Source organism: Macrotis lagotis, chromosome 7 (assembly GCF_037893015.1).
Source record: "Macrotis lagotis isolate mMagLag1 chromosome 7, bilby.v1.9.chrom.fasta, whole genome shotgun sequence".
In the NCBI taxonomy this organism is placed as follows: domain Eukaryota; kingdom Metazoa; phylum Chordata; class Mammalia; order Peramelemorphia; family Peramelidae; genus Macrotis; species Macrotis lagotis.
In genome coordinates, this window is record NC_133664.1 from 17,463,480 (window position 1) to 17,487,987 (window position 24,508).

The following is a 24,508-nucleotide window of genomic DNA, read 5'->3' on the forward strand; positions in this document are numbered from 1 at the left end:
GAGAAGGTGAATGGTAGCTTTGCTGTCAAAACAGCCTTGCTAGCTTTGAGGGAGAAATGTGGCAGATTCTGTTTATTTCTTGACCCACTTGAAACTAAATGATTTGAATAATATTTGTGTTCGCCTAGAAATGATTCAGGTGTGAGCTTCCTCTTTTGGAGAACATTCCCTCAGACAACCTTTTTTTTTTTTAGTGCTACATCTTTTGGCAGGAAGACAAGGATAAGCATAGAATGGTCTTGTGTAATGCATCCTAATAGTCTTTGATTGCATTTTAGAGATTTCTTAACCATTTACTAAATAAGTTTGTTTCTTTCTCGTAACACTTTCTTGATGAGCTATGTTCTAAGATAGATTTAAAAGAATGACTTTATTGTGCTCTTTGCAAGAACAGTGGTATCATGACCTGCTTCTCATTTAATCTAGTTTGCTGCATTTAATTGCTATTAACCTTTGCAGAAGCTGATCAGTGTTCAGACAGGCATGATTTTAGCCCTGGTGCTCAGCACCCATAATGGAGAAAAATGTATTTCTCCCTTCTGCCTTTTGCCCTCCTGTGTCCATTACGGGGAATAATTAGGAAAGCTGTCAGAACTTTTGCAGCCTATTTAAGGTCTGGAGTATTATCTTACTGCTTTTTCCCACCTTTACTTCCCATTTTGCATATCTAATCTGATCATTCTTGGCTCCGACATTACCTGTGACAAGCCCTTCTCTTCCTTAGTCATCTGCTTCAGTTTAATTAGCAGAGAGGTTTTTCCTTTTTTTAAAAAAATCTATGTGCTTTGCCCTCCTGCAAACCTATAAGAAACAGTGTTTGAGTCTTGTGCTCATTTGCTGACACACTGAGATTTGGTAATGAGATGGAAAGACTCTAATATGCTTGAATAGGAAATAACCTTGGATTACTGTTCCTACATTCAGATTCTTTACATCAGACTGAAATCAGTTTGTATACTGTTGCAGATTCTTAGCTTTAAATTTGATGGCAGTTGGAAATGAAAATCAGATGGGAGTATTCTTCCAAAATGTAATTTTACTTTTTGCACATGAAAAAAAGATTTAAATGAATGACAATTCAATAAGTTAGACTGAATGGCAGATCAGTCATAATGCAGAAATGGCTCCAGGTTGCTGGAGGGAGAAGGTGGAAGTCAAGCTCACAACTATGAAGTAAGTCAGATAGATAAGGCAAGGGCAATTTGTTTAAAGATTTTTAAAATAAATCTTTGAGTTAAGTGGCCCAGTTTAGTTTCCATGATACCTATTTCAGGAAGTTTTGTCTTCCATTATATAACTACCATTTTAAGTTTGCTTTCGTATTCTCTTTCTGTCTTGGTAAGTCACCAAGTTTATCATTTTTATAGAAACTTATTGCTCAGGGCAATGTGATACTCTTTATTATTTATTTGGGAGACAAAGCCATTCAAGTTTGGGAGAGAAGAATGCAAATGAGGATTAATTAGGATAATTAATATAGGAAAAATCTATTATTCAAGCTATAATAGAGTATTTATATAACATCAGGTTTTTATGACCCTTCATAATAATTCTGGGAGTCAGGCATAACAGAAATTATTCCCATTTTATTTATTAGAAAATTGAGACTGTAAATGGGAATTGTTTTTGCCCATGATCACACGGATGGTTTTGAAGTAGAACCTGAAGCCCAGGAGAGCACTTTCTTCCTGGCCTTTTGTCTCTGATCTAGAGGAACACAATCAGTGACATCACAACTTGAGAGAGACACAACTGCTAATAGGTTGGGATGTCCTCCCAATGGGCATGTGTTCTATCATGAGCCACATGTGGTCCTTGAAGCCCATACTTTATTACATTATTACACTTTATAATTACATCATAGTCATAGATAAATATCAAATTCTATGTTTGGCTCTTGACACATTTTTGTTGGGCAATGTGGTCCAGAAGAGCTAAAAGGTTGGACACTCACGCATGATTAAAGGGAATTAAAAACAAGGCAACCTGATATTTAAGAAGTTAGGTCCTCACCAGAATCATGCTTTATCTCATTTATTCCCTTTCATTTAGCTGGTAGGAAACATTCAGAGAACTCTATTTCTTGACAAAACTTAAAATCGAGGAAGTTTATCAGATTCATAAGTAGGAAAATAAGATCTCTGTGTATCAGATGCTATTATACCTTTTTTGGCTATGGACATGGAAATGGAAAGAATAGGGATATTCCCCCAAATCCCAAAGATGCAGGAGGACTGAGTGAAGAGAAATGAGAAGACCCTCCATTCTGCTTGTGGAGGTGTGAGAGGCCCACAGGTGTTGCACATTACAAATATTTTTGACTTTCTTGATGCATTGGATCAGTTGTGAGGAAATACACTGGATGCTGTGGTGATAGAAAAACAGAACATCCATAGATGCTTACTTTAGAAACAAATGAGGCACAGGTTAGAATAGAGGCATTCCTTGACTGAGTAAAGTGTGCAAAGCCACAGGTTTGGATATGAGTTTGAGAGGCTTAGGAACAGTCCCTTGGACTTGGTCGAAGAAGTTCGAGGAAGAGAGAGATGAAAGAGGGAAGAACCATATTTAGGTCTTTTTACTCACAATGCCTCTCCTCTTTGCAAATGAACATTATGGGTACAGTACATGAAACACTGCCATTTTGCAGTATGCATTGTAATTATCAGTTGCTAATGAAAATAGTTTCTCAGAATGAAGGTTTCCACTTTGCTTTTATGAATTGCTTTAGGATCTAAAATCATCTTGACAAAGCTGAGATATCATCTCCTCCTTGACTGTGCTCCTTAGAAAAGCCAGGCATTAGCAAATCAACATTTTCTAACATTGGACATGTGGGATCAGGGTTGTGCATCTCAGTTCAGAAACTCACAGAATGTATGTGATCCTCATGTTTGTGTATTGGACACACCTCAGGACTTTGTTTTCTTCATAAGGGCTTAGAGCATTAACTCTCAGCTAATTAAAATGTTAATTGGACTAGTCAGTCTTACGCTCCAATTGTCCACAGATCCAGGATGGCATAGGAATCCAATGGCTTGTGATAGGCTGGAGCAACAGCCTCAATTAGTGAAGCTCTAATGGATGTGTTGGACTTCTTAAACTTTTGAACCTAGAGACAAACTGAGAGAGACTGCGAGTCACTGTGGAGATATGGGTCCCAGAGCTCAGCATCTGGGGTGCAGCTTCCAGGTGTTTAGGCAACAGGCTGATGTCGGCCTTGTCAGATGGCATCCAGGGGATTGTGTTGTTTCTGTTGTCACATTCTAGACCTTTTATGAGCTGGAGAGAGCGCCTCAGTGGGTTCCATTCCAGGGGAGCATCCCTTCAAGGGCATGGGGGAATGGAGTCAAAAGGAGAGAGGCCTGAAGGAAAATTGAGGGAGGGAGAGTAGTTGGGAACATGACTGTACCTGGTTTCAATTCAGTTGAGCAAATATTTGGCAGTGGACACCCAGGGGCCTGTGAGGGCCTATGAAGGGCCCCTGGGTCATTTTGGGTTCTTTGTCAAGGCCAAGTCAGACTAGACAGTCTCCTCAAAGTGGGTGTTCCTGTGATTCCTCTGTGATTTTAATGTGTCCAAAAACATCATGAATATAGAACTATAAGGAGCTACCCTGGCAGCCATGGTCTGTGTGGATTTGAATGTTAATGACAGAAAGCCAATGGAGTGGCACTTTCAGAATGAGGATTTTTTAACTGCTTCACTTGAGGCCCTCCAATGGCAATGCTTGGGGTAAGGGGACTTTTTCTCATCCTCCATGGATCTTGACACCTTTACTACATTCTCAGTATCTTTTTTGGGGTGTGGTAATGGCATTAAGTGACTTGCCTGCCCAAGGTCACACACCTAGTTTCAAGTATCTGAATCTCGATTTGAACTCCAGTCTTCCTAACTCCAGGGCTCGTGTTTTACCCATTGCACCACCTGGCTGCCCCAGTCAGTATCTTTTGCAGCAAACATCGACTAGAAGCCCAAGGAAAGTTTGAACAGGGCAGTGACTAACTGTTGGCCTTCAAAAAGGAGAATTGCTTATGGAATACTTTAAATTCTCTGAACTGACAAATCCATTTTGTTTTGTTTTTTGCCTAGTAAATTTTATTATTCTTTAAAGTGATTCGTTGTATATTAACTCAGGAAATAAAACCAAGACCTATTCTGTGATTCAGTTTTCCATAAGCCACAAAAGTGCCTTCTTTGGGACAATTTCAAAGAAATTTAATGACAGTTTTGTATGATCATGTACACTCATGTTTGCCCAATTGTAAGCTATTTTATTTCCCAAATGTGGTTTCCTATAAATCCCAGATTTTTAAACTAGAGAACATGGGAAAACCTGGAATAGTAACAAAATAAAATAGTTTTTCCTACATCCAAATTGTATTTAAATGAAGTATCTTCACAGTTTTCATGAAACATGGGCAACCTGAGTATTATTTGAATGTCTGTTTTTTAATTACACATATATTCCAACAGAGAGAATGAATAATAAGAGTTTTTTGTGTTTCTTCAGCTTTAATATTCTTCACTTCTCTGGGTTTGAGGGACCACATGTTCCAACAAAAATCTCATCTTACATTCTGAGACATCTTGAACTTGATGTTTTGTTGATAGCTTAAATTCAATGTGTCCAAAATAAACACATTCTCTTTCCTTCCTAACCCCACCATTACTGTTGAGGGCATCACTGACTTCCCAGGTCTGTCCCCTCTCTCTTCCTCTGATGATGCCCCCACCCTTAGTCACCTTTAATCTGGACCATTCAGCGATGAGGGCTCTGGTCCGGGCTCCATTCAGCCAGGGCAGCTCTAACCATGTTACCCCATCTTCGGGATGACTTCCAGGGCTCCCTTGGGCTCCCAGGAGCAAACACAAAGCTCCTCAGTGTTTTCTTGTTGTTCTTCACCTCAGCTCCTCTGGCTCTTGACTGAACATTTCCTTGCTGTCCCCAGGTCCGAACTGCTCTTCCTTGTCTCTGCCCCCAGTTCCCTTGGCTTCCTGTCCAGTTGCCCTTATTGCTTGCACCCCCCCCCCCCCCCACTTCTGGTGCTTTGTTTGCACAGTGGTCTGGGCCAAGCTCCTGAGAACAGGGTCTGGCTCTGGTTGAGTCCCCAGCATTTAGTGTCTCATGAGCCCCTAGAAATGCCAGTTGACTGATGACAAAGTGAAAAACCAGATCTACTGTCTGTCGTGAACAAAGAGCCCTGAGCTTCACCCCACAAACATGTTTGGGGTGTCCAGTCACGGGCCTTCTGGAAGAGTCAGTAGCAGCAGCAGCAGCAGCTCTGATCCCATCCCTTCCTGGATTGTAGACCAAACCCTTGATTTTCCCAGCCTCGGAATGGCACAGTTGAGGTAGAGGGAAGTGAAGCAACTTGCCCAGGGTCACCCAGCTGAAAGACATTTGGAGCTGGATTTGAACTCATTCTCCTGAGTCCTGGCCCAATACTTCCATTCCTGGGGCATCCTCCAGCTGCCTCTTTAAATGAGAGGAAGTACTGAGAGCTGATTTAGATGCTGTCCCTGAGAGACAATTGAAATGTGTGATCCAATGCCACTGACCACAGCAGTCCTAGATGGGATCAGAATGGCTCAGAACTTAGCAGGGAGGGGGATGGGGGAGGCGCTGTGAGGGGCCATCAGTGCCAGTGGGTGACTTATAGGAGTCTCATTTGACAAGCTCTGATCAAGAATTGATGTTTTGATTTTGGTCATAAAATGATGATTCTGCTTCTAGTGCCTATATAGCTTGGAGTTAACATGAATTTTTGTCTGTCCTCATTTTAATAAGTTCTCTTTCTTTGAATATAATTATACGAGAGTTTACTGAAAATTAACACATTTACTACTTGGCAGTGGTTATAGAGGTACGTTTTTTTTTTCTTCCACAGATGGTTTAATGTGAATATTAAATCATATTGGCACCACATTTTCTCAGATCCTTAGATAAACTAAAACAGCTAAGATAGTTGTAAATGAAATGCCATTTTCCAGTCTCACAGTAACTAGTTGTCACACTTGCACCATTCTTTTTTTTTTTAAGTAATTTTTACAACTAATGAAAATCTGCCTTCTCTTTCCTCTCCCATTGAATGCATTTACAGTTTTTGTCATCTTATAAACTATTCTCCTGGTTCTGCTCACTTCACTTTGCATTAGCTCCTACAGATCTTAACAGGTTTCTCTGAAAACCAGCTTCATCATTTCTTAATATTATGACATCACATTCATATACCATAATTTGTTCAGCTCTTCCCCATTTGATGGGGCACACAATAAATTTTCAGTTCTTTGCTACTACAGAAAGAGCTGCTATAAATAGTTTTACACATGAGTATTTTTGTTCTTTCTCTGAGAATATTAGACTGAATTTTGGCATCTCTAGATCAAAGGGGATGTGTTATTTAATAACTTTTAGGTCTTAGTTCTAAGTGACTTCCCAGAATTTTTGGACCAGTTTACATCTCTTCCACCAGTGCATTAATACAGTCCCTCCAATTTTTGCCATTTTCCCTTTTTTTTTGAGTCAACTTTGCCAATCCTCATGAATGTGAACAGATCCTCAGAATTGCTCTAATTTTCATTCCTCTTAATTATTGGAGATTTAGAGCATTTTTTTTGTAAGGTGATTTACTTGATGTGATTACTTTCCTGAAAATGAAATGAAAAAATAAAAAATTCCATATCCTTTAGAAGGGAGAAAACTGATGCAAAACCACTTGCTTCTCTTCTAATTATTTGCTGCGTTGTTTTTGTTTGTGCAAAAACTTCTAATTTTAAAATAAATTATAGAAATTGACCTTTAAGTTCATGTTCATAGAAACCCTAAACAAAGATAATAAAAATAGTTTCAAATATAGTGGCCTGTGGATTTATGCATGTGAGTTAAATTATCTGTTTTCAGACACATGTAAATAAATTTTGTGGCATTCTGTTTTATGCAGGATGATGATGAGAATGTCCTGACTGCACCAGAACCTCCAAGCCAGCTTTTACATGCTCATGGCTCAGGCTTTTGCTTTGATTCCAGGTAATTTAAACTTCTTTTAGATTTGATGTTTTGTCCATAATTCCAGAAATTCTTAGTCATCCAGTGGAGTCGATACTATGGGAAAGATCCAGCCATCATCTTGGTGGATCATTACAAAAGACTTTCTCTTTGAAATTGAGGAACCAATGGAATCACGTACTTCATTTTACTTATGAGGAAGCGTTTTGGGGAACTCAAACAACAAAGAATGTAGGCAGAGCTGCCGACAGCTCATCTCATGCACAGGGAGCTGGTTCGGATCATAGAAGAGGAATAGCATGGTCATGGGTGTGGTGAAGGAGGGAGGGAGCGAGGGAGTTGGGATGATGGAAACCCAACAGGATCTCCTCTCCCTGTCTATTCCAGCTTCGATGTTCACAAGAAGTGTCCCCTTTGTGAGTTGATGTTCCCTCCCAACTATGATCAGAGCAAGTTTGAGGAGCACGTGGAGAGCCACTGGAAGGTGTGTCCCATGTGCAGTGAGCAGTTCCCTCCGGACTATGACCAGCAGGGCTTTGAGAGGCACGTGCAGACCCATTTTGATCAGAATGTTTTAAATTTTGACTAGAATGTCATTTTTTATTATGCATTAATTATTTCAGTCTATCAGTTAGAACAGCTCACCTCCAGCAGATAAAACCGTATCTGATAGATTGTCTCCTGCAGTTTTCAGACTACTTCTGTAATGATATGTTACCTGAGTACAGTGCAGTCAAATTAGGGTCAGGGTCAATATGTGGCTTATCAGCAGTAGCAGTTTAACCTCTGTTCTTCTCATCTGCTCTAAGACAAAAAAAGAAGTTCTTTGTGTGTATATCTTAATTTATTCCCCGATTGTGAACAGTGTATCAATAAAGGATACAGGGATGCTTCTTATGTGACAAAGGGAAAAATTCTGTGGTGGTAGGTAACTTAGCAGAATGATAACAAGTTTCTGTTGAATAGGTGATTGAGCATGATTAAATATTATGTAATAAAAAGTATTTCTGATAGCAATCTTGTGTAGTAATTATTTGGGTACCTTTCAGAAAAGGATCTAATTTATCCGATGAACGTAGAGTTTTTTAATTTTCGTTAGAAATTTAGATGCATGTATGATGAGATTACATGCTTGCAACATAGCAAATACCTCTAGTACATGTAAAATGTTTGCCTTAGGAATTAATCTAAGAAAGCACATTTTACTTTAATCCAGTATTTTTATGAATAAAAGTTACAATTAGATTTATCTGAATGATTATTTTTAAATCATCTTGAAATTGTATTTATAGCTAATGGAAAAGTGCTCTTGGCAAAACCCTATGATGTCAGTGAAGAAACCACCACCCCAGACTCTACTCAGGAGGGTTCTTGACATATACTTAGAAGGGCAGGGGCTAGTTTTGTGCATTTTGCACAGTTTTTTCTGTTGAGCATAACTTTAAACATTACATTTCTAATTAAGCAATTAAAATGTGACAAACACATCAAAATCAAAGTCATGTGTTTCTTTAGTTTCTGTCTGGCTGTATAGTTCTCATATTAAAGGTAAAACCAATGTTGGAGCTCTGTGGCTGTTTTATTTCATTATTATCCAATTATTTGTGGTAGTATAGTTAGGGGCTCTTCACCTGAGGGTCATAGAGTTTTCCAATTGTAGGAGAGTGATAATTCTTTCACCAAATTTCAGTTTCTTTTATACCTTGTGTGCTTTCTTATATTTGGGAGCATTCAGGGAGAAGGTCTCCTTGCCCCTGCCACCCCTGGACTCTTCCCCTTCTGTCTTGGCCTAGTCCTTCTCTAAATTAATAAATTATCACCACCTCTGATGTTATGCTGAAAGTCTGGACATGCAAATAGTTCACAATTTCCCTAAACAGATTCTTTACACTTGCCTTGAATCTAAATGATAGGGTCGGATGACATACCTTGGTTCTGGGGTGCTTTCTAAGTTTCTTTTGTTATAGCTGGGGTACATTCTCACACGTGGATTATTGCACAAACTTCTGAGAATTTAGGGGTCCATGGGGTTCTCCCAAGTTCTGAGCTATCTAGAGAGGATGGGTCCTGTTTCCCCTACTCGATGCTTCTGGTAAATCTCTAAGGCTGCTGATGGGGTGGGGTCTCCTCACTCCATAGATAGAACTACTGACTTTTATTAAAAATTAAATCCTAAACTGAGTTGGAAGGAACTTTAGGCATCGCCTCAGCCCCAGGTCTGAGCAGCCCCTGAGGAGGCTGGTGGACAGTGAGGAGAGCACTAGGAGGGCTCTGATTTTCACAGGAAGCTGGTGTGTCTGTATATGTAGACCCACCCATGAAGATCTGCACAGGTTATCTAGGCCCAGTCCTTAGAAGGTGGGGGAATGCTTCACATGGAATTTTTTTCAAGTTAAGTGCCATGCACAATCTTTGCCATGCCTGTGCAGTCTGTGTCAAAATGGGACATCCTGTCTCGACCTTCTTGAATTTTTTTAACTGGACTTTGGGTCCAACATTTTAGGTAAAAAAAGGGCGCGCGCGCGTGTGTGTGTGTGTGTGTGTGTGTGTGAAGTCATAGAAAGGAATCAGGATATCATCAAGCAGCGCTGGGTGACAAATCCCAGTCCAGGTGAGAGTCAATGAAGGGTCTTTTTTGCTTTGGGTCAGAGGCAGTTTATTTTAAATGTGATTTGATTTACATTTGTAAGCAGCTTTCTCAACAGGAATTCTTAATCAGTACATCACCTTCAGATCAAACAAACCTCTGTCACTTTCAAACTTAATGTTCTTTCCCCCCAACAAAACATATGAAAATATAATTTAAAGCACAGTTTTCACAGACACGGTACAATACATTCACTATACACGGTATAACAAAATAGTCCCGTCCTTACCTGTTTAGTAATACTGTCACAATGAATAAGTACTTAGAAGCTGGAATTTTCATAGCTGAAAGGAAGTCCCATGCATGATGATTTTATTCTATGACTGTTTGGCTGCTGAGCTAACTGATCCAGCCTGCGGACCCTGACCCCGGGAGGGGGCCCCGCCGGGCACCGGCATGGCGCTTCTTCAGGCTGGATCATCTGTGCCTTCAGAGATCTGAGGAAAGCTGGAGAGGGCGTTCTCTTTAGAAATACTTAAAACCCCTCATTAGGCCGATGAAAGTAGATGTTTACACATCTGGCTAACAGAGAATTGTCATCCTTTCAAAGTTTAGTAAGCGTCCTGAAAGAAAGAAAAGGGCCACCTGCTTCCCAGCTGTGGCGAAGACCTTTCATCCATGCACCCAGGCCACAGGGGAGAGAGCCTGGTCACAAGCGGCCCAAACTCGCTTTTTACCAATTTGTTTTGTGGGAAGTTGGCTGTCTCAGAGCAATTTTTATTGCATAATTAGGCAACTGGTAAACTCATGTTTCAAGAATAGCACTTGGGAGAAATGAGCCCTCCAGGAGCGATGGTCCCGTTAGTGAGGGATGCTACACTGGGCTGTCTGGCAGCCCCCCTTCTCCGACCCCCTCCCTGCTGCTAAGAGCACTTCACCATCAGCAAGGCTCAATGTCTCATTCCAGCATAGTCAAGAGCGCTGGCCGGACGTTCCCTCCCCACGTCGCCCCAGCCCCAGCCTGGAGGGTCTCCCCTTGAAACACACTCAGCCTTCGTCTGATTGGCCGCCACAGGCACGATAGGGCAGGAGTTGCAAGAACTGGCAACACATAAAACGTCAGATCTGTTGGCAATAGAGAACTGCAAAGTGCTTTAAGACTTCATCTGAGGATGAAGAGAGCCAAGTTTCACACACACAATTTGCACTCTTTAAGTATTTCAAAGTGTTTCCAAACAGCTTTTAGGGGAAATGTTTCATTGAATCTTGGTCCTCAAACATCTGATGGGCATGAATTGAGCATCCAGCACCACGCCTCGCCCTGGGTAGGCACTCGATGGGTGGGTGGGTGGGTGGATGGGTGGATGGATGGAATACACCTCATTAAAAGTCATTTCTAACATTAAAATGATTGTTTGCTCAGTCACATGGCAAGATCGTCAGCATTTCAAAGGGGAAAAAAAGATTTGCAAGAAAATATAAAACACAGAAAGCACACTTCTTTATGTATGTTATTTAAGTATGAAAATATTTCTAGCATATTATGTTAAACATTCTTTCTTCTTTATATTTCCGATACTGAACGACTGGCTAGCCACGGGTCCGAGTTCCCCGAGGTAAGGCGTGTAACCAGCTTGACGACAGTGGTGGTGTTTTGGTTTTGCACACTTGTGAGTTGATGTGTTGAGGAACGTCAATCACATTACAATCGTGAAATAATCTCGGCGCCAGGCTTCCCCCCAAGGTGGTCACCCTGCAGTATGATTCAACCTATTGGCCACTTGCCCTCGTTTTTATTTTGTTTTGGGGAAAATATTCTGAAGAGCCTAGAGCTTTTTTCTGTTTTAGCACCTTATATCAAAGTAATGAAAATGGTGGGTATGGTCGATTACATGTGCAAATGTACAAAATCATTAACTCTACAAAGATAACATTCCAAAATTACAGAAAAAAATGTAAAGCATGCATTTACTCTTCTTTTAAAGGGTGGCTGAATGCTCCCCTGACAAAAGGTGGCTGTTTTCAAAAATCAGCAATGCTGGTGAGGATTTCTTGGCACAGTTAGGACCAGCGGGTTATTGCTGCATCTTCCTGATGATCTCCGCAGACACGGGGGGGTGGAAGTTGATTGTGTGGTGCCGCAGCCCCTGTGCGGTCTTGTAACTCTTTCCACAGCGGCATTTGAAGGGCTTGCGGACACGGATCTGTGTTCTGTGGCCATTCTTGGCGTGGTACTTAATGCCGTTGACATTCTGCAAAGCAGAGAGAAACTGTCATCAGCCTTTTGGGGGACTGGGGGAGGGGTTGCCCCTGGCCTGGCTCTAGGGTCTGGGACCCCGCAGCAATGTTTGCTAGCCGTGACTCGGTCCAACCCTGTCATTTGGGTGATTAGGTGATTTCCCCAAGCTGTCTGTGACCCAAGCCAGAAAATCAGAATTGAGGTTCAAACTCTTGTTTTGGTATTTGAAACAACCTGATGTACTAAGCGGGAAAAGCCCCAATTTGGACCTGGTTGTACCACCTTTGTGATGCTAGACTAGGCAGGGGCCCCATGGAGGGCTTGGATCCAGGTGACCCTAATGCCCTTCCCAGGTCCACATTCCAGGACCCCAGAACTTTTAACTTGGGGACACTACTTAGCTGCCTTATGTGCTAAAGTACAATTTGAGGTGACGCCATGGGACTCATCCATTAGTTATATTTTTCTGAGTTCTGTACTTGAGTTAAATGATGCAGGGTCTCGACCCCCCCAGGGTGGCTTTTTTTTTTTAGATTTTTCAAGGCAATGGGGTTAAGTGGCTTGCCTGAGGCCACACGGCTAGGTCATTATTAAGTGTCTGAGGCCAGATTTGAACCCAGGTACTCCTGACTCCTGGGTCGGTGCTCTATCCACTGTGCCACCTAGCTGCCCCAGGTGGCTCTCTTTATTGTGATCTTCAAAACAATACGATGCCACACAATTTGGATAGTTTTGAGTATGTGTGTTCCTGTCCCCTTCATCATGACTAGGAACTAAAAAGAAATTTTTTTAATCCTAAAAGAACCGTCTAATGAAACATCTCCAGGCCATCTCGACACTGGAACATTATTCTTGGAAGAATTGGGTGGTAACCTTCCACTCTCTTTGATGACTGAAACTTTCATTCATCCTTCATTCAATATGAAATAACATTTTGAATGAAATAAAACAGGAAAGAAATTCTGACATGAAGACTGAGGTCAGGAAGTTGTGGGACTTTGGCTTCCTTGGTGGGGCTTCCTTCAACTGCCTCAGCTATTACAGAAGGGGCTCCCCCTAACTTGAGAGCTTCCAGAAGAAGCTCACTGACCCCTTGCCCTGAGGACAAGGACCTGTGGTCAGGCCCAGGCCAGACAAAGCGGCCTCTTCCAGAGGTGGTCAAGTCATTTGGTGGTCAGAGACAGATTGCAAGACTTCTAGCTGTGGCAGGAGAAACCCTTCTGCTCACACGACTCCAGCCTGCAATCACTCACTCATTCATCCATCCATCCAACAAATGCTTATCAAGTGCCTTCCTAGGGCCCCTTTTGGGGTAACAGAAACCATGCCCCTTCTGTTTTCTGTGGCGCTGCTGGCTTTGAGATGGGTCATTAAAGAATCCAGTCACACCTCGGGGGCCCAGCGCCACTCACACCTTGAAAGAGAGAAAACTAAAAATAAAGACAAACCAATGGTGCATTCCACAAGATCCATACTAAAGAAATTCCAACTCAGCTGGTGCTTTTACTCCTAATTAGGTTGGGGAAGGGTTCAAACCAGAAGTTTCTTAAGCCACAAGAATCCAGTGAAATCCATGTGAAAACCAAGCCCCCTTTGCCCCAGAGGCCTCAGCGGAGCCTGTTGTCGGGGTGGTGGTGAGATCTTCAGCCCCTTTCACATGGTTAATGTAAACACTAGTGGGGTGTCTGGCTGAAGCTTGCTGAGTTTGAAGGGAAAATGCAGCCAAACCCATATATCAGCTTTATTGGAAATGTTAGCCTGACAGTGACATAGTCTGAAACATGCTCTGGGGTCCTAAGGTTGATGTAGAGGAGCATAAGAGCTTCAAAGCTCATAGGAGCCCTTGCTCCTCCATCCCCCAACCCCATTATTTAGAAGAGAAAACTGAGGCCCAGAGAAGGGAAATGACTGGGACCAAGTCACCCAGGGCCTGGCATCCTCTGATTCCCAATCTGGTTCTGGTCTCGGTGGCAGGCTTTTTCCTTCTCACCGCCTCCACATTAAGTCATTTAAAGTAAATTCCGATGGTGGTGTCTGCATCAACTTCGGGGGCTCCATTGTCACCAACTTGAAAGCATGAAGGGACAGCATGGAGGGGAGAAGATGCATCCCTTGAAAGGGACGATATATTCATATCCCAAAAGGAGATGCTGAGACCAGCAGTAACTAATGACCAATATGCCTACTCTCACACCTTCACTAAATCTTTACGTAAATGCTTATTACATCTACTGAGTCTGAAGAGCTGAAAGTTGCATTTTCTCAATGAAAATATGAGACGGGAAGTGCCAAGTCTGGATGGAAAAGACCTAATTCCTCTTGATTACTACCTTACCAAGTAAATATTAAGCAGGGAGATGTGGGTTCAGGGATTGTCCCTTGGGGAAGGCCCCAGTGGATGGGGGGGGGTTATTTCTGGGTGTCCTTGTCCATAGACGATGCTGTGCTGGCTCCATTATGTCCCATGACATTAAGGGGTCTTCTCGGTCCATACTGGAAACTTTCAATGAATCTGATTTTTAGTTCAGTCATATCTGATTCTTTGCTCCTATTTTGGGGTTTCCTTGGCGGAGCTACCAGAGTAGTTGGTCATGGTCCTTTTCATCTCATTTGACAGATGAGGGACCCGAGGCAGACAGGGTGACATGACTTGCCCAGGGTCACGCAGCAGCTAAGTGTCTGAGGCTGGACTTATACCAAACACAATGACTTCTCCCAATTCTGGGCCCACTGATTTGTACACGAGGGCAAGCCTCAACTGCCCTCATTATGGAATGGAAAGTATCTGTTGTCCTGATCGCTGTTGTTTGTCCTTGAAGAAGACCATGACATCAGGTTGGCAGTGATCTGGATTTTGGGGGGTGGGGCTGTGCTAGGTCACCAGCCACACTTCCTCCTCTGAAGCCTGCTGGGTCCAGGCACCAGAGATGACCGTGTGGGAGGCTTGGCCTTTTGACTCAGGTCTTTGGAGGCAATGCCCATTCAGTGCCTAAAGCTAGGACTGGGTGGTAACTGAGGCAGTGCATGTCCCATCGGACTGGGAGGGGAAGACCCTTGGAGTTTCTGGCTGCAACAGAAACACCTGCTATTTACATTTATTCTGAGTCGGTTTAGTCAGATACATATAGTGTTAGTGATGGTAAAAAAAAAAAATCTACTTTGCAAATGAGGCATAATTCATGGCATGTCTTCTGAAAAAAGGTCTCAGCGTCTTAGTGCATTGTTAACTAGAAATGAATTAAAACTAGGTCTAGCCAACAAAGAAAATGGGAACTTTGGCTACAGAGACATCTGACTACAAAGAGAATGAACAGTCCCAATGTGCTTTGCCCTGGTCAGGCCACTCCTGTGATCTTGTGTTCATTATTTCACCTTAAAACAAAAAACGATTTTTTAAAAATCCAAGTTGCCCCAGTGGGGAGAGAACCTCCTCCTTGGCTCTTCAGGGCCAGGGCTCTCCAGAAGCATCTCCCATCAACTTATCCTTCCAAATGTCCAGAAGGAATTCTTCTGCTGTAGGGTCTGGTGAGAGTGGGCTTTGATAATCTGGGAACAAATCCTAATCTTTACCATCTGGACCTAGGTCTGGGCCTTCCCACCCCCGGCCTCAGGTTCCTTATGTGTAAAACGCAGAGGGTTGGACTCCTTGGCCTCTGACTCCTAGTTGGAGATTTTCCTGACATGTCACCCTGTCTGCCTCGGGTTCCTCATCTGTCAAATGAGATGAAAAGGACCATGACCATGATTTTCCTCTGCTATCAGAGTGGGATGGCAAAGGATACATCCCCATCACTCCTCTTTGGTCTCACACCACTGGTAAATTTGAGCTGTCTGTTCTTGTTTCTCTGACAGGGCCTGGGCTGGGCTCTGCAGCCTTCTGAGGAGCAGCCACCCCACAAGGAGAGTCCTCCAGATGCCCATTGTGGGCCTAGGTCTCCACCCTCACAACAGGTCCATTCCTGGATTTTAAAGAGCTGCTGAAACTGCAGAGAAAACTGGAGACACCTTGGACCTCAACCACCCCAGATAGAATCTGCCTGGGGAGGCTGACGCCAACAGTGGTTGGGGAGAAAAGCTTGAAATCCTGGGAAGAAAAGAGCCAAGACTCTCCTCTGTTTCCATAGCAGGAGCCATGAGGAAATCCAAGGGAGGGTCTAAAAAAATGGACTCTTGAAGTCTGCATTCTTGATCTTTCAAAAGAATCTGAAAACCACCTGTGGACCCCTCACCTGGGGCGGCCTGGCCAAGAGAGTGGGCGGCATGACTGTTCTTCAGGCGGATGCCCACCTCCCCCTACCTGGCCTCCCACAGGACATAAGAATTTGGAAAAATGAACGTGGTTGAGTTTCCATTGCTCCACTCATGCCAAAGCTGGATGGGTCATCTAGGGATGGCACAGGTCTTCCTGGCCTTTCCTCTGGTTGAATAAAAGCCTTGAGACAGGTATCCAATGACAGCCATGCTGAAAAGATGACCAACCACGAACTATCCAGGGACCAGAGGACCAACAGCGGACCCCTCCCAACAGAGAGCTGATGGACCCCAGTGGAGGAAGAAAGGAAGTTTGTTAAGCAAGCCCTGGGTGGGCTCAATACTTAACCAGAAGCAGGTGCTATCATGATCTCCACTTTACACTTGGAGAAACTGAGGCAGGTGGAGGGAAGTGAGTTGCCCAGGGTCATACAGCTAGGAAATGTGTGAAACTGGACTTGGACTCAGCTTTTCTTGATTCCAGTCCCAGTGTTTTATGCACGATACTCCTTAGCAACCCAAATGATGTAGGACCCCACCAGAATATCCACATGTTGGCTGTGTGACCCTGGGCAGGTCATTAAGCTCAGATGGTCTTTGAGGTTCCTTCAGGACTCCACCCATCATCTCCTGGCTGGGTTGGCCTCTCAGTCCTCTGGGTGCCTCTCAGATTGAAAGTCCAGATCGGCTGTCTATCGGGTCAAGCGAGGGAGTTCCCATGCTGGGAATTCCCCACATGGCCAAAGCCCCATGTCCAGGCCCATTGTGGGGGGTGATATCAGACCTGCATGGACCCTGCTCCTGGGACCATGGGGAGGAGCCGCATCTTGTCCAGCCAAGGGAAGGCATTTTGGCTGCAGGTGTGGGTGGGGGATGTACCCCTTTTGGGGTTTTTACCTTATATCTTTTTTTGCATCCAGGGACGGGGCAGGCGAAAGGCTTCTCATCGCCTCCGTTCATACACATGGAGCTGAGGATGGCCTCGGAGCTGATGGCGCTCTCGGTGGTCCAGGACTCATCGCTATCCGACTCCTCGTAATCCACCTCCTCCTCATCATATTCACTGCCTGAGACACAGGGACACAGAAGGGAAGAAACAGTGAGATCGCGTCCTGCCAGTCTGGTCTCTCCCTCTCCACCCCACCCCCATAACGGGGACGACATATCTGTGAAGGCAGAAGGTCACTGGAACAGGTCACTGGGCAAGGGCCCCCTAAATGCTAAGCTCCACAAGAGCGGGCACCACCATCCTGGGCAGCAGGGCCATCAGACATCCAGCTGCTGGGGCAGAGGGAGATGGCCAAAAAGTGTGACCTTACCTGCCAAAAATAAAAAAATCCTAGGTGGATAAAACTATTTCCTTATAATTGGCTTCCTTTGCCTTCTGAAGTATTTCAGGTTATGCATTTGCACACAGGCGTCCACATCACAAAAAGCCTTAAGCTCCCTGGATCGGGACCTGCCCTTCTGTTGACTCACCGAGTGCTGAAAGCCCCATTTACGCTATCAGCCATTTACACTTCAGTATGAATGTGGCCCAGATCCCTGTGCGAGAGCAGGTTTCGATGAGGGGCAGAGAGAAGAGCAGGAAGACACTGGCAGGTGGTGGGGCGGGGGAGAACAGGAAGCAGAAGGCACCAAAGCGAAGGGTGAGCCTCGGGCCCTGCCGAAAATGTTTGCCCAGGGTGGGTCCTGTTTGCTGCGCTGGTGAACATTCCCCATCTTGTTTACTCATGGAGAACTGGAGATACCCGTTCCCCAGAACGTTAGAGCCGGGAGCCTCAGAGGTTATCAAGTCTGACCCCTTCATTTTATAGAGAAAGTCCTCAGGCCAAGAGAAGGGAGGCAGCCCCCCCAAAGGCCACAGGGTCTGCCCCTTTCCCTCCTCCCCTCCCTTGCCAAATGGCGCCCCAAGTGGCTCTTCCTTGGGAATGGGCCCACCAAAAAAAGAGAATTCTCAAAACCTCAACCTCCCCATTTGTCGTTTGGCTGGAGGGAAGGAGGGAGGCCTGATGGGTCTTGTTCCATTGTTCATTGACTCCCAGGCACCGGTCAGTGCTGGCCTTTGCCCAGGGTGACCCCGAAGCCCATAATTCTCCTGATCATAAAGTGTAAAATAATACGCTGACAAGCCCTAACGCGTTTACAAGCCCCGTGGAATAAATGGGAATTAGGACAGGCCGTGAATAAGAATCCTAGGGGAGCAGTCACCGGCCTTGTGAAATCCACCCCCAGATGTGAGGCCCGCCAGCTGCCAGCCCCGGACACCTGCCCAATATTTAACACCTTTGGACCCACGTGTATGAGATTTCAGAAGACCAAGGGCTGCCCACCCCCCTCCCCCAAATCCTGCCCCATCAAGAGGGGAGGAGTTCAGGTCAGCCTTCTTCATCTTCCTCTTCCTCACAGGGTAATGACAGATGAGCCTAGCTCGGCTCTATGGGCTCTTTAGAAGGGCCGGGGGGAGGGGGAGTGGACAGTGATAGAGACACTGAGGCAAGATGGGTCTGGGGGATTTCTAGGGGATGGCAGCCTCCCCTGGCCATCCTGGGCTGTGGCTGTCTCGGGAGGGGTCTCAGAATCGGATCTCAGAGTGGGAACAGAGCCCTTGGAGGCCACTGAGTCCAGTTCATATCTGAAGGAACTGACCCTCGGTCATCCTGGCTTTGCTTGAAGACCTCTGGCAAGAGGGTCCCCTGCTCCCCAAGGGGACTCAGTTTCTGGGACAGCACACACTGTGAGAGAATCTCCCCCAACATGAACGCAGGACCTGGTATACATTAGGTTAATAAATGCTCATTGACCCAAATTCCTTCTTTTGACTTCCACCCTGTTTCTAGTTCCTCCCTCTGGGGTCAAGCAGAAGGAGCCTGACTTCTGCAAAGGCTGTTAACCAGCCTTTCTGGAATACTGAGGGATGCCAACATTACTTCCCACCACTCTGTCACAACTTTACTTGGGGAAACTGAGGCAAACCGAATGTGCTAAGTATCTGAAGTGGGGTTTGCACCATCCAAGCTGCCTCAGGCCAGTCGGAACTTTTCATTCTTTTGTCTCTGGGCTTCGTGAGTAACTGCTGGTCCATAGAGATGCCCGTATCCAGTCACCAAAGGCAGCCCCTCCCAAGCCTCCTCTGCCCCTTGCCAACACTTCCTGGCTCTGCTTCCTTCTTCCCTGTCTTTTTATCACTGTATGGACCAGCAGGTTTTAGAAACGGCGGCAGTGGACCGCTGGGATCACTCCCCTGCCTGGAGAGTTTCACTCCAAGGCGGACCAGGCCAGGGTCACTCATGACACAAATTGTCTGATTCCTGAACAATCTGATATTTTCCCTAAGTAGGCCACATTTTGGTAAATCTAACTCTTAAACAAATGCCACAGGGCAGTGCCCTTTCAGATGGCATTTCTCAAAGCTTCACAAGCGAGACCTTGGAAATTTGGAATCACTAATTTACTCATCTAATTGGACTAATTTATTAACCTGAATACCAAGAGAATTGAGGACATTTAAAAAAATCCAAACCAATTCTGTATTAAATAGCGCTGAGAGAAACAGAAAACTTAAAGCATCCTTCTTGGTGGAGGTCCTGGGTTCTTTCAGTGTTCTGAAGGGTGTGATTTTGTCAGTCTGCGGCCCTTCTTGGACACAACCCCATTCATTTCAACAAGCCCCTTCCTGGGTGGCTCCTGGGTACCGGCCTTGGGGCCAAGTCCCAGGGAGACGGACACAAACAATCTTCTTGGTCATCAGCGTTAGCAGTGAGAGCGCTGACAAACATTTTATAGATGTGACTTGATTGTTAGAACAACCTAGGGAGGTGGGTGCTTTGGTGGCCCCGGCACCCTCAAAACTCGGATCTGATGCGGCTCCCTGTGGGGAGGGGGAGGGGAGTGCCCACCGCTCACACAGGCCTAGTCACAAGCAGCATCCACTGGGCAGGTCTTCCAGGAGTGATTGTAGTGTGTCGCACGAAGGTCTGGGGCCACGACTTCATTACGTCCTGTGCTTCTCATCTCAGGGAGGTACTAACCCGAAGTAAGCACGGGTTATGGCAAACTAACATGAGCACACACAGCAAGAAAAAGCTCCCTTCTGTCTGATGAATTTCCTGGAGCTTGTCTGGAGAGGAATGAAAATCCTCAAACGGGTCATTTTCCACCCTTCTTTCACCTTTTTCCTTGACATAAATACAAGAAATGGGTGACCTCCAGGAACAGGTGCTCCCTCCCACAGTGCAGATGTTCCACAATTTCACCACCGAGGGTCCATCCACTGAGCTTCCTTGTGTTCTCTTGATCACCTAAGGATACACCACATCCCACATCCTTGCCATGTGGCTGACTCCTCTTCTTTGCTGCTGAGACGCTTCTTTGGAGTTATCCCAAATGCCCTCTTTGGTCTCCCTTGTTTATTTATCACAACAGCTTAGTCTCCCCCATCCCCCCTACTTGTGTGCCTCTCTTTTGCTTCCATTTTAAAAGAAGCTTCACCTCCTTTTTGGTTAGATTGCAGGAGAAGCCTGGAAACTCCCCAGGCTACATCCCCTAAAAGTCGGGAAGTTTTTGAGTTATTTTTTTGCAAGGCAATGGGGTTAAGTGACTTGCCCAAGGCCACACAGCTAGGTCATTATTAAGTGTCTGAGACTGGATTTGAACTCAGGTACTCCTGACTCCAGGGCCGGAGCTCTATGCACTGCACCACCTAGCCATCCCAGGGGATTTTTCTTAATGTCAAATCTAAACTGCTCCCTTTGTATCTTTTTCCTGCTGATTCCAAGTCTGCCCTCTGAGGCCAAAGGGACCCAGTCTACCCTTCCCCACAGGACCCATGCAATATTGACAGAGGGTTACACTTCAGCCCCCTCTTCATGTTTAAATATTAGTGCTTATTTCTCCTCCTGAATGATGGACTTGGGGTCCTTGCCTCCTTTGATCAGGTACGCTGATGTATGGGGGTGGAGGTGGGAGCCAGGGGTAGGAGGGTAGGTCAGTCAATGTTTCTGGCCTCCAAATATCCAACTCTTCCTAAGATTAAAGTTATTTAGGCAGGATTCATTGGGAGGGTTGAGACCCCTGTGGCCTCCCACTTGGAATCGGAATGTGTAGCCAGACTACCCCAAGGACAGTTAGGAGGGGACAAGATGCCATCTGTGCCCACATTATTTAAACTGCATGACTCAGCCACCCTTGCCAAAGGACTGCCTTTTAGGAGATAATCACCAGAGAGCAGTCAATCAAAAGGTAAGCAGCAGTTAGAGTGCCCAGGAAGCCACGGGCAGGGGCCCTGCCTTCAGGGTGCCCATGGTTTGAGAGGAAGCAAAGCTTAAACCTGAAAAAATCCATCCATCCCATACAAGAAAAGTCCATGCCTCAGAGGACCTGTAGGGGTGTGTCGTGGCCCCACAGAGTGACAGGTATGTCAGATGACACCCCAAAGAGCACTAAAGTGGGCTAGACACACCTGTCACTCTGGGGTGGTGGCGGCGGCATTTCCTTTTATGGGATATAAAGTGGATGGGTTCCGGAGAGCCCTTCTCATCTTTCACCGGGGCTGGGGGCTCCAAGGGGTCCATGGGGCTGCTTTGGCAAGTTTTTATAGCAGACAAATATGTTCAGGATTACTTGGGGTCTTCTGGCCCAGATCAACAATGCTCCAGAATACTCGTGGGGGTGGCTCCAAAGTGCTCTGATGCCCTTTGAGAATGGGAGAGGTACAAGGCCTGAGAAGGTCCAGATCCTTTCCACCACAGCTGAGGCAGCTTGACTGTGATTCCTCCCCACGTTTCAGGAGGCAAAGTCTGATTCTTAAGGCCAGTACATTAGGTGCATAAGAAGAATGAGGAGAGCCAGGGAAGGGCTGAGGCTGTGGGCAGCCCCCAAGGGGCTAGAGAAGAGCTGCTACCCACTGCCCTCAAAGGCTCAGGACCATGAGGATGGCTGGCATCCAGACCAGGGGCCCAGGCCATGTCACTGAAGGGTTTGGTTTTTCAGACATTGGGGATATTTATTTAGCCTGAGCAAGATGAGATTTGGGGGATGGGGGCTGAGGGTGATGCTCTCTCTGAATATTTTGAAGCCCTTTCTGGAGAGGAGATTGGTTTGTTCTCTTTGTCTAGGAGTTAAGGATGGACGTTGATGAGGCAGACTGGCTCCGTCTAAGGAAAGATTGGCTCCCCATGAGAGCGACCCCCAAGGGAAGGTGCCATCACCTGGAGGAGAGACAGAGGAGTAGAGAAAGCTCCCATTGGAGGTGGGGGTTTGGACTTGATCAGGGTGAAGGCCCCTTCCCACTCTATTTCTAAGGTTCTTTCGGCCAGTGAGAGCTTTTGTAAAACCTCTGTCGGTAGATGGGGGGAAACCAATATCAGAAGTCCTTCCCTGAAGCCGACCTCCACCCCTGATTTACACACCAGAAAGGTCAAATGATTGTGGAGCCAACACCCATGAAGGCCAAGTAAAGGCCAACCCTGGCTGGTCAAACCTGGCAAAGCTGGTCGATGTTCCATGAAACAGGAGCTTTATTAGGTGCTTCATGTGAAAGTAAACAACAAAAGGCAGAGTCAATGGAAGATGGCATCCGGGTCACCCCTGGCCTGGCCAACTGTGCCACCCTTGCTCCTCAAATGCATCCTCCCCACAATCATTTTCTGGAGGCACAGGCTCACAGAGGCTCACTGCCCTCTACTCGGCCTTCCTTAAACTCACCTGAGCGGGATGCATGTAGCTCCCCTACTAGAATGGAAGCTCCTCGGGGGCAGGGCCTGGCTGTCTTTATGCTACTCCTGCCCAGCATGGATCTGGCACAGAGTAGGTTAATAAATGCTTGTCAGATTGGATCTGCGTCAGCTCCTGATTTCTGAGGGGAGATGCCCCCGTAGAAAATGGAACAACAGGCTCCGATGCCCTTATAGGCCGAGTCCTTTCCAAGCCCAGGGGATGGAGCTGACCATCACGGTCTTTAGACGTGTGTTTGCAGCTGCCATAGATGAAGGGACTGTTTTGACACGCTCCTTTGGGGTTATCTTTCTAGAGCTATAATCCATATTTTTTCCTCCCAAGTATGAAATATTACATGCCTCATTTATGGAGTGTGTAACTAGAAGAAAAACAAATATCTACCCAGAGAAAGCTAAAACGTAACAGGCCCCAAGAAAAACACCGTAACGAACCATGAGAGGTAATTAGGGACCACAACAAACTAAATCGAATGGGCTTCCGAGATGCCCAGCTCTCCCCAGACACAAACATAAGCAAGGCCAGTTTAGAGAAAAGAGGCTGCTGGGATGGGAGGAATGTTGCAGGAAATTCACCCACGTCCCAGGGTGTCCCATCAAAGCTCTCTGTCCCAGGTCAGGGTTCTCAGGCTGGGACTGTCCGGCCCCAGAAGGCAGCTGCGTCCTTCCAACACCAGGGACATCGTTTCATGGAGTGAGAATTTCAAATTCCAAGATCAATCCAACAATTCAATAGTTCCAAGAACCAACCAATCAATCTACCTCAGACTACATCACTTTGCTCCTCAAAGAACCCCAAGGGTTCCTAGCTGCCTCTAAGCCCCATTTACTCACTTATAAAATGAGGAGGGTTCAACTAGCTGTCCTCCAAGGGCCCTTCCAGTATCAGATCTTTGGTCCTAAGAATGGTTCTTTCACATCCCTCATCAGAATAGTAAGTGAGATGACATTTAGAGCTTCAAGTGTGGAACAACCCTTTTCTACGACTCCAGGTCTTAGGCTCAAGGAGGCCAACTGGTGTGTACTAGGTGATGGAGCCACGACTCTGGAACGAGGCCTGTGGCCTGAATTTGGAATCCCAGCAAGGCTCATTTTTCCCTTCTATGAGCCCGATGCCTTTCTGATGATGTCACCACGGCCTCTCACTGTTCAGGGACACTCGTTCCTCATCTCTAGGGCTCCCTGGTGGCCCTCGGGCCTCCTCTCCGGAAACCTTTCTGGAGCTCCACGTGGACCCTCCACCATGGTCAACTACTGGGACTCTCCATCATAAATCATTTTATGTTCTCTCTGGACACAGAAGCGGCTTCTTCTGGGTAGAATGCAGTCTCCTAGAGGGTGAGACCTCATTCATATTTTCAATATTTCTAGCATCTAGGAGGTGTTTAATGATTGCTTGTAGAATTAAATTGAACTTTTAAAAGCCCAGAGCTTGGAAGTTTTATCAAATTTTTATCAAGGCTCATCAAAGTTTAAGAACTAAGACACATTTTAGAACTCTCCAGTTTAAAAAAATAAGAATTCTCTATTGTCATCACCGAGCACATTGAATTCATTATCTGTCCTTGGGCCCCAGAGTTAATAAACAGTGATACCTTCTGTTCTCACTTTAAACAGCCACCCCCAAAGCCCAACAGTTAATGGAACGACTGGCTTATTTTGGAGCCCCCAGATCACAGGGCGGTGCA

The 24,508-nt window shown here is 45.5% G+C and overlaps 2 protein-coding genes across 4 annotated transcripts in view; one reads left to right on the forward strand and one right to left on the reverse strand.

Moving 5' to 3' along the window:
- The window catches only part of TAX1BP1 (Tax1 binding protein 1), a 69,711-nt gene extending 61,139 nt beyond the window's left edge, over positions 1 to 8,572 (forward strand). For all 3 annotated transcript variants that reach the window (XM_074195553.1, XM_074195554.1, XM_074195552.1), the window contains 2 exons: positions 6,945 to 7,030; positions 7,397 to 8,572. In XM_074195553.1, the coding sequence (XP_074051654.1) occupies positions 6,945 to 7,030; positions 7,397 to 7,598 (288 nt within the window). In that variant the 3' untranslated portion in view covers positions 7,599 to 8,572. The remainder of the gene's footprint in view (positions 1 to 6,944; positions 7,031 to 7,396) is intronic.
- Positions 8,573 to 9,309: 737 nt separating this feature from the next.
- Positions 9,310 to 24,508, reverse strand: part of JAZF1 (JAZF zinc finger 1) — a 202,784-nt gene continuing 187,585 nt past the window's right edge. The window contains exons 4-5 of the mRNA XM_074195555.1: positions 16,984 to 17,153; positions 9,310 to 11,848 (exon numbers count right to left, since the gene is read on the reverse strand). Coding sequence (XP_074051656.1) covers positions 11,672 to 11,848; positions 16,984 to 17,153 — 347 coding nt within the window. The 3' untranslated portion in view covers positions 9,310 to 11,671. The remainder of the gene's footprint in view (positions 11,849 to 16,983; positions 17,154 to 24,508) is intronic.